General features: G+C 47.1%; 1 protein-coding gene across 1 annotated transcript in view; it reads left to right on the forward strand.

Annotated features, from left to right (window-relative positions):
- Positions 1-7254, forward strand: part of LOC106723302 (zinc transporter ZIP2) — an 8926-nt gene extending 1672 nt beyond the window's left edge. Inside the window, 4 exon segments of the mRNA XM_025195442.1 lie at positions 1259-1389; positions 6035-6103; positions 6654-7125; positions 7128-7254. Of these exon segments, the coding sequence (XP_025051227.1) occupies positions 1259-1389; positions 6035-6103; positions 6654-7125; positions 7128-7204 (749 nt within the window). The 3' untranslated portion in view covers positions 7205-7254.
- Positions 7255-9840: the final 2586 nt, after the last annotated feature.

The following is a 9840-nucleotide window of genomic DNA, read 5'->3' on the forward strand; positions in this document are numbered from 1 at the left end:
CCCCCAACTAGTTTTGGCAATTCACTCATAAAAACCTGTTTCAATTAAAGGGGTGTAGGTTGTAGCCGTGTTGGTCTAAGGATATAGGCAGACAAGGTTTATTGGGTGAATCTGATCTCTCTTATCAGACCAGGTTTAGTTGGAAAAACATTTTTTTAGCAAGCTTTCAGGTTTGATTTCCCCCCCCCGCCCCCCCAACTATTTAAGTCGGTCTAATAAAAGATATCAAATTCACCCAACGAACCTTGACTGCCTATGTCCTTAGACCAGCATGGCTACAACCTACACCCCTTTAATTGAAACAGGATTTTATGACTGAATTAAAAAAAAAAAAAAAAATCAAACCTGACAGCTTGCTAACATTTTTTTTCCGACTACTTCAGTTGGTCTAATAAAAGATATCAGATTCACCCAAAGAACCTGGTTTGATTCAATTAAACTATTTTGGGGGGGAGGTGAGGAGGTGGAGGCGTTCTTTTTTTGTGGGGAAAAGTTGGTTTTTGGCAAAATGTTGTTTCAGGGAGGAAAAAGAAATACAAATGTTGTCACTGTAGACACCCTCCAAATGAGGAAATCCAATACTTTTTAAAAGAGAGATTTGGGTTTTTGACATTGATGACTTATGACAGGATATACAGAGAATATAAAATATAAAGCCCAAACTGAAATAAAACACACTTGACTTGAAACAAATAATTTTCTCTCCAATAATTGTGTTTCATGGGAAATTTAGACATTTCCCAGGATGAAAACAAACTTTGGGATTGTGGAATAACCCCCAGAATGGCAGGTTCCTTTGCAGCTCCACTCTCAACCTCAGCTGTTGATCTAGCTCCTTTTTCTTAACTCCCTTTTCCCAGTGGAAGCATTCAGCCTTTTAGGTATCAATGGACTGGCACATTCATAGTTGTGTTGATCTATTACTATTAAAAGAATTACACATATTAATGCTACAGCCCTTGTATCTTATTGAGCAAAGTTCTTGAGTAGATCTCAAAGTACTTAAACATTATCCCTCTTTGCAGCACAGCGAGGGGAAGTGACTTGCTCGAGTTAGACCAACAGATTGAGATGGGGATAAAAAACCCAGACATGTCTCTTACCCCAAGATGATGCTCTCTCTAGCCCTGTCTCCCACCCTCCCTGCTTCATTCTTATGTTATGGAGCCCCGCAACTTGAGACTGATAAACCCCTCAATATCCTCCTATAACTCTCTCCTGCTCTCATTGTCACCCCTCCACCCATCTTGCTCCATAGGAAGACACCGACGCATCCTGAACTTCATTGGCTGCTTTGCAGCTGGGGTCTTCCTGGGTGCCTGCCTCATGCACATGGTAGCTGATGCACTGGAGGATATCAAGGAGGAGCTGGAGAAGCGGATGCAGCAGGTGAGAGAGTACAGCAAGGCCTAGGCTGGCGTCAAGAGAGCCCATTGCTCAAAGAGGAAGTCATATGCAGAAAATGATAAGATACAGCATAGCTCATGCCTTCCACAAAAAGGTGCAGGGCTTTTTACATGGGAGGATAAATTCCTTGCAGAAAGGGCAGTGGACAAAATGTGTAGGATAGCATCATACACTCAGGAGAAGTTGGAAAGAGCAGCACATGCAGAGTGCAGGGCTCAGTCCCTCTAGCAAGGAGTAGATGTGCACATAATCATGCATACACATGCATAGTGCATGCACACACACTCCCCCAGTGCTTATTTCCCCCACACACACATGGATAGCTCCCCCAGTCCACCAGGGAGTAACATATGCCACCACAAGGTACAGAGCTCAGTCTTTCCAGCAAGTGTCCACAGTAAGACTCAGTCCCTCTAGTGAGAGGCAACACAGATTCTCAATTCCCATGTTAACCCACACCCACAAATTGCTGGGCTCAGCTTCTGTAGAGTGCGGTAGCACGGAGAAACCTCACTCCATCAGGGAGAAGACAGTACTATCCAGGGATCCTGGTTTTCTCTGATAAAAATAATCCTCCATTTTCAGATTAATCATAGAAAAATGTGGATTTTGGGTTACTTTTTAAAAAATGAAACACCACTATATGTATATGTATCTATATATTAGTGGTGTTTCATTTTAATCATGGAAAAATGTGGATTTTGTATTACTTTTTTAAATCCAAAAATTAGGGATTTTTTTTTTTTTAATCGGAGAAAACCAGGCTCCCTGGTAATATCCGGATAACATATATGTAGCACCCTTTATTTTGGTAGGGGTGGTATGCAGTAACAGCAAACACACCAACACAGAGGAGGCCTAGGCTCTTTGGGGATTGAAGAGACAGCCCATTCACTCCACTTGTTGGCAGGACATATCATGTGCCTGTGCACCTGCAAGCAAAAAACCCACACACACAGCAAGTCTCATCCCATCCACATTGCGACACACCTGCACACAGTCCTCTCACTCCAGCAGGGAGCAGTACACAAGATTTGCATGCCTGTGTGTGCACACTTGTGCATGCACACACCGATGCACAGAGTGGGTCTCATTGCCACCAGCAGAAGTCAGCATGTCGCAACACACACATGTGCATGCACATACACTGCTGCACAAACTCATCCATTATTTCAGCAGGGAGCAACATACTCAATGCACACAGAGGAGCAGTCAATCTTTCAAGCAGGGGACAGCATCCAAGAATAAATACAAACACGTTCACGTGTGCATGCGTATTCAGATACCCTGTATGCAGCTGCCTCATACTAGAGTGGTTCTCAACCATTTTAGACTCAAGGCACCCCTTAGAAAATGCCAGCTCTTAGTTTTCACTCAGTTCTTTGACCCCCCCAAAAATAATAGAGCAGTTCTGCTTCAGAGAGATTGCAGCAGGTCAGAATATTTTTGGTGGTTGGATTCCTATTTGAAATCAGTGGGTTTATCTTGTGAATCATGTTTGCACACCTAACAGTGCTGCTGTTGTGTGGCACGTCTCGGCACCCTTGAAAGGCTCCCAAAGCATCCCAGGGTGCCACAGTACCTTGACTGAGAATCACTATTCTACCAGGCAGCAACATGCAACATGTGCATGAGTATGCACAAGCACAAAAACATATAAAGTATGGCTCATCCCTCCTACCTGTCAGCGTGTGTGTCTGTGTATATCACACAGAGACATGCATGCATACAGACACAGATGACAGGGTTCATCCTCTAGTAAGATGTAGCACATGATTACAGCCCCCCAAAGGATAGCCTGTTTCCCCCTCAGCCTTTTAGGGACCAGCACACAAGATTTTATGTGAGTTTGTGCATGGACCTCCCCTACTTCTGCAGGGTATACAACGCACACAGCCGGGCTCAGTGTCTCAAAAACCAAGATAGCGCACAGCAGGACACCCACATCTCACTTTCACAAGGACAGCATGTGCATGTGTGCACACCCCCACCAGCTTTGTCCTTTCAGCAGGGGGCAATTGGATACACACTGCCATCGGGGTGGGACCCTGGGACATGCACATGCTCCGAGAGTGCAGGGTGCAGACCCATTAGCAAGAAGAGGGGTGCTGTTTGCCGACTCCTGCTCCAGTGCCTGAACTTTGCTTTCTCTTGTGACTGTCTGGGTCCCCATATTGAGGTACTGAACCCTATTGCCTATGCACCTGCCTAACTGCTCCCTTCTGGAAAAACCAGTATCGTGTGTGCGTGCACACATATGTGTGTGTGAGAGGTAGAAAGAGCGTCCCATGAATGAGGGACTGAGCTCTGCTGTGTGGGCATTGTGTGTGTCCTTCTCTGTGTATATCTGGATGCTGCTGTGGGATGCCCCACCAGAGACACTGCTCTAATGCGTGTGCTTGGGAGGAGTAGGGATGTGCCTATGCATTGCCTATTCACTTCCCTCTAGCAAAGAACTGCACGTGTAAGACCATACACTTGCTCTTGCTCCAGCACATTATAAAATGCCCATACCTCACTCTAGCAGGTGGCACAGAAATAGATGCACACAAATGTATAGTGCACAGAAATATATACACACACACGGCAGAGCGCTCTCTCTCTGGAAGGAAACAGCTGTATGGCAACAACCACGCACACATGCACAAATACAGGACAGACACAGAAATCAGGGCAAGAGGCAGCAAACATAGCAGCATGGCCGCTAACACACAATTAGGGCTCAACCCCTCCAGACCGAGAAGGACTTGGTGACATACCTAGCCACATACCACTCTGGCATGAAGTAGCACATTGTAATACACATATACACAAACAGCAGGATGCCGCAGTGAGGGTGTATGGAGGGAAAGTTCATACAAACCCTCACTCCGGCTAGGAGCAGCAAATAGCACATATAAGCATATGCTCACAAGCAAAATGGAGCAGCGCCCACTTCCTCAATTGGATAGCAGCACATGAAGAGAGCAGGGCGTATTCCTTCTTGCAGTTGGCAGTGGATCAGCGTTCATGTTGTGCCAACTGTCAGTACCTGGTCCACACCAGGTAAACTAATGCTTCCCCTAGCAAACCGAATTCTGAGAACTTTTTGGGGAATCACAGTGTTCCTGCCACTGACCACCCAGACGTGGCACAATCCTATGGTTTTCATGCCATTGGGCCTGCACTCTGACTCTTACAACTTAACGCTGGGGGTCTGTCAGCTGCCAAGCAAAGCCTAATCAGTGTTCTTGCTCTCCTAGCAAGAGGCAGCACCCATCGCATCACACATTTGCAAGTATCTCCTTCAAACCAGCAAGGAGCAACAGATAGTAACACACACACCTACATCCATATATGCACAGAGCAGGGTTCAATCTGTCCAGACCAGAGCAGCACACAGGAGGGATACCCACTGCTCATTTCTGCAGGTGCAGCACACAGTAGTGTACACCCCCCGCCCTGCAAGGCTCAGTTTCTCAGCATGGGATGGTGGTGGACATGCATCCTAACAGAGAAAGCAGGATGCATGTCCTGCATGCATCCTAACAGAGAAAGCTCAAGCACTCTAACAAGAAGCACCAAACAGCAACACCCAGGTTGCTCCTTTACTTCAGCAGGGAGCGATACTCCATAGTAATACTCCCCCATGCACACAATGCAGAGGCCATCCTTCCCAGACCAAGGCAGCACACAATGCTACACACAGGCTCACACCTGCATCTTGCTTCAGTGCGAAGCAGCGCACACAGTAACATGGATATATACACAAAGCAGGGTTTGGTCTTTCCATCAGGGAACTGCAGGAACACCTCTCTTCTACACACCCACATGCAGGGTGTGCAGGGCACATGCAATCAGGAGGATTAAATCATTTCCAAAGCAGGTCAGAGGACAAATATTCACTCGCCCACACAGAAAACAAGGCTCTGTCCCTTTTCCAAAGATCATCACACATACTTGAACCACACACACACACCATGACACCCCTTAGGAAGGAGTTGTGGGGAGCAGGAATTCTGGGGGTTGATTTACACCGCTCCTTTTTCCACCAGGCGGCAGCACGCAGCATGCAGGCTCATACACAACAGGGGATTTAGCTGTTTGGCTGGTGGATAGCAGCGTTCTCTCTGTCCGGCAGGTGGTAGCACACCGTCACAAATACACGGGACCTTCTGTCGGCCTCAGTCCTTCCAGGAGGTGGTTATAGGAATGTGCTGTGGCCTACGCAGCATAAGATCCTCGAGACTTTTTCAACGGTGCTGCAGGATGCCACTCAATGTTAACTGCTGGGTGTGCAAATGCAATTCATAAGATAAGCCTAGGGGTTTCAGACAGGAATTCAAGGGGCAGAAACATCCTGAAACGTTGTTATCTGAGCTCTTTGCAACTGCAGCACGGATCTATTGTTTTTCTGTAGTCAAAAAACAAGTGAAAATTAAGCTGGCATTTTACAAGGGCTGCCTCGAGTTTATAAAGGTTGAGACCCCAAATGCACACACGCCAGGCCTCAAGCTGTTCAGCAGGGTGCAGCAGGAACCTGGGTGCTGGTGTGCAAACCGGAGGGCTGCTATGTACAATTGAGGTCTAAGAAACGTGGCCTTCGTCCCCTCCCCTAGCACTGTCTAATGCTTTTCTTTGCCTACAGGTTAGTCCTAGCCAGAACGTCACAGGGAGCGCAAACAGTTCGTCTGGGGCTGATGATGGCAAAGCTGAGGTGAGGGCCCAGAAGCACCCCTGTGCCAGACAGTGGAAGAAAGAGCGATGGTTGGAGACAGGATGCGAGAGGGGACGTTTGGGAGGGGAATGACTGGTCCCCGATCAGACCTCTGCTCCCCATGCTGTGAATAGAGCCCAGGAGCCTCGGTTTCTAGCCCTTCCCTCCCCCCGTGTCCCACTTGGCCCGCTTCTCTACTGGAGCCAGGGAGCCCTGGCTTATAGCCCCCTCCTGTTAGAGCAAGGGGACTGGGACCCCAAACTCCTGGGTTTTACCCTTCGGTCAAGGGAAGGTGCAGGGTTTAGTAAGGGTCTAACTCACTAGACCTCATTCCACTCTCGGCTCTAGGGATGGACCCCGGAGTCCTGGCTTTCAGCCTCCCAGTTGTAATGAGTAGACCTCATTTTCCTAACTAGTTCTGTTTTTAGCATATGTCCTCTGTAAGATATGGGAGGTTGTGGGGAGGCTTGTATGCAAATATCCCTCTAATCCAGTATGTCTTTCCCTCTCTCTCTTGGCATCTCCTCATCCCTCTCCCCCTACTTCATAGCTGGATTACCCTTTTGGGGAGCTCGTCATCTCCTGTGGCTTCTTCCTGGTCTTTCTGATCGAGAGCCTGGTGGTTCACTGCTGCCCTTCAGCCACTCATTCCCATGGAGCTGCAGCATCCGACAAAGACCCCAAGGACAGCGCCCTATCACCCAGCTCCTTCCGGGCCCTGGTGCTCTTCGTCTCGCTCTCCTTCCACTCTGTTTTCGAGGGGCTGGCTGTTGGGGTGCAGCGGGACAAAACAGAAGTGCTGCAGCTCTGTGGAGCTGTTCTGGTCCACAAGGCCATCGTGGTCTTCAGCCTGGCCCTCAAGCTAGTGCAGAGCGGCACTCGGGCCCGCTGGAGGCTGGTCTACTTGGTGCTTTTTGCCCTTATGTCCCCTGCTGGCATTGCTGTGGGCATTGGGGTCTCGTTTTCTGGGGGGGATGCCAGCAGCCTGGCCAGGGCTGTACTGGAGGGGGTGGCAGCTGGGACTTCTATGCTCCGCTGGCCAAATTCTTCTTCATTGGCATTGGCTTCACATTCATGGCTGTCATTGCCATATGGGCCTGATGATGGGGGAAGGCCAAGAAATGGGATGGGGGGCCTTTCCTCCTGGCAGGGAGGCATGGGGATGCCAGCTTGTGGGTGGGGGAGCTAGCTACCTGGCTCCAAAGGGTGGGGAATAGGGCACAGGGTGCTAGTTCTGTCCCCAGGGTAGGAAGACTAGTCAGTGTGGGGTGTGGGGAGAGGTACCCCCTAGCCAGTGACGGGTGTGGGGCACATGGCTTATGAAGACAGGCTGAGGGAACTGCATTTATTTAGTCTGGAGAAGAGAAGACTTGGAGAGGATTTGAAAGCAGCCTTCAACTACCTGAAGGGGGTTTGAAAGAGAATGGAGCTGGATTGTTCTCGGTGGTGGCAGACGACAGGACAAGGAGCAATGGGCTCAAATTGCAGCAAGAGAAGTTGAGGTTAGACATTAGGAAGAATTTTCTTACTAGGAGGGTAGTAAAACACTGGAACGGGGTACCCAGAGAGGTGGTGGAAGCTCCATCCTTGGAGGTTTTCAAAACCTGGCTAGACAAAGCCTCAGCTGGGATGATGTAGTTGGGGCTGGTCCTGCTTTGAGCAGGGGGCTGGACTAGAGGTGACCTCCTGCCAACCCTAATTTTCTATGACTCTATAATTGTGGTACGTTTCTATGCATGCCTCAGTTTCCTTTTCTCAATGTTTTGCACTTAACACTGGGAAGGAATGGGATAATATTCACCATGGACATGGAGTAGGGGGTAAGAGGTTAGTTTCTGTGGGTAGCTGTTGAGGCTGGTAGAGCATGTCCAACAAGTATCGAATAGATCAGTTTACATGTGGAAAAACACCTGTCCCATTCAGACAAGGTTCCTTGGGTGAATTTGATATCTTTTATTAGACCAGCCCAAATGGTTGGAGAATAGTTATTAAGTAAGCTTTCAGGTTCAAAAACCCTTCGTCAGGCTAAGGAAGCTTCATCAGTTGGTATGTGCTCTTCTTGGATGTCCCATTCAGTGCATTTGAGGGTGATGTCTGCAGGAGATGGATCAAAGACATCCAGTGTGGGAAAACTGAGCTGAAAGGGGGTCATGCCTTAGACCTTGGGACTCAAACTAAGATAGTATGACCCAAAAAGGGACGCAGCTGCGTCGGCCTGGACAGTGGACATGTCTTATTGACGAGGACTTTGCTTAGACTTGACTTAGCAACCTTGGAACAGGATCACACTTAACACATGCTGACTGGTTTGAGAAGGGCTCCTTGCCTCCCTGCATTTCACCTCTGGTTTTGCTAGTTCCTTTTAACGAATGAAACCCCAGTTACGTCCTACAGCTGCTTGAGCTTATCTGTAGAGCTACAGAGGCAGCGACGGGGCCAAGTGAGCCCAAGGAGACATGGGCTCACCTTCACTAGACTCCACACCTGGGCTGTGTCCCTGGATAACCTGAAAGGCTGCCAAGAGACACACTGATATTTACTGCAAAAATTAAAATTGGCATTAAAAAAAATGAAATATGCATTTTTTGTTTCCTTCAGTAAAAAAAATACAGCTTTGCTTTGAAAATATCCTTTCTGTTTTAAATTGGATGTTTGCACCTGGATTTTTGCACCTTTTTTGTTTTTAAAAAAAAGATATAAAATAAAGGAAAAGAACCCCCACTTTCTTGGGCTTCTAGTTTTTTCCCCAATTTTTCAAATGGAAACAAGTAAATAGGGATATGAGGGTTTTTTCCTCTGCTTTTCATCTCTGGTTGAAGGTGCTAAGGTGCCTTCCTCATAATAGCGCCTTATAAAGGTGCTAAACTTATACCCTTTATTGCCTCTTTTATCAATGGGGGAAAAAAAGGAGAAAGGATAATAATTAAAAAACCCTGAAAGTAAAAATTCCCTCACCATCTTAGGGTGAAAAATATTGACCTTCTGCCTCATTCTTCATATTTTTAGTTTCATAGCTTTTTTTTGAAACTTGAAACTTTACTGGAAAATGCTGTTTTTAATGATTTTTTTATTTGTGCAGAAGTCCCACATTTCAATATAACACATTTCTTGGGCCACAAAATACATTGCATGTCAGTCCAGAGAGGAGTTAGTGTAGATAGATAGGTCTTTTAGAGAAAAGCTGAACATTTTCAGAGCTACCTAAGGGATTTTGTCATGCAACTCCCCTTAGTTTAATAAAAAAATCCATCGATGTACAATGGCAGATGATCTGACCGTAACAATTTCTACCCGGCCTCATAACTTTGCAATTTTAGGATGCAGGGAGAGACTCAGATGGACAAAAGGGATGCAGATTTCAGAGGATTCATCTCAGATCTGTCTACATGAATTATCCTTGTAATTTGGAGGAAGATTCCCGTTTACTAGCTGACCCCGGTAGTGTAACAAGAGGTGGGCAACTAGGGCACCAGCCTCAGGTGCCTAGAGCGAGGGGGCACAAGAATGGCAGCCACTGCTGCTGCCACCCCGGGGCCCCAGTTGTTAATCTCTGGCTGGCACATCTAAACATTCAAAAACGTGTCTGTGCCTCTGTCTTGGCAAGACTTAAGGGCACAAATACAGTCATTTAAAGCGTTCCTGAGAAAGAGCCTTGCTAAATAAAGATCAGCGTGTAAAGTGTATTTCTCCCTCTAAAAAAAAAAAAAAAAAAATTTTCTTTTTGAAATTAAATTTGT

The sequence above is a fragment of the Alligator sinensis genome, unplaced genomic scaffold, assembly GCF_000455745.1.
Source record: "Alligator sinensis unplaced genomic scaffold, ASM45574v1 scaffold316_1, whole genome shotgun sequence".
Classification (NCBI taxonomy): Eukaryota; Metazoa; Chordata; order Crocodylia; family Alligatoridae; genus Alligator; species Alligator sinensis.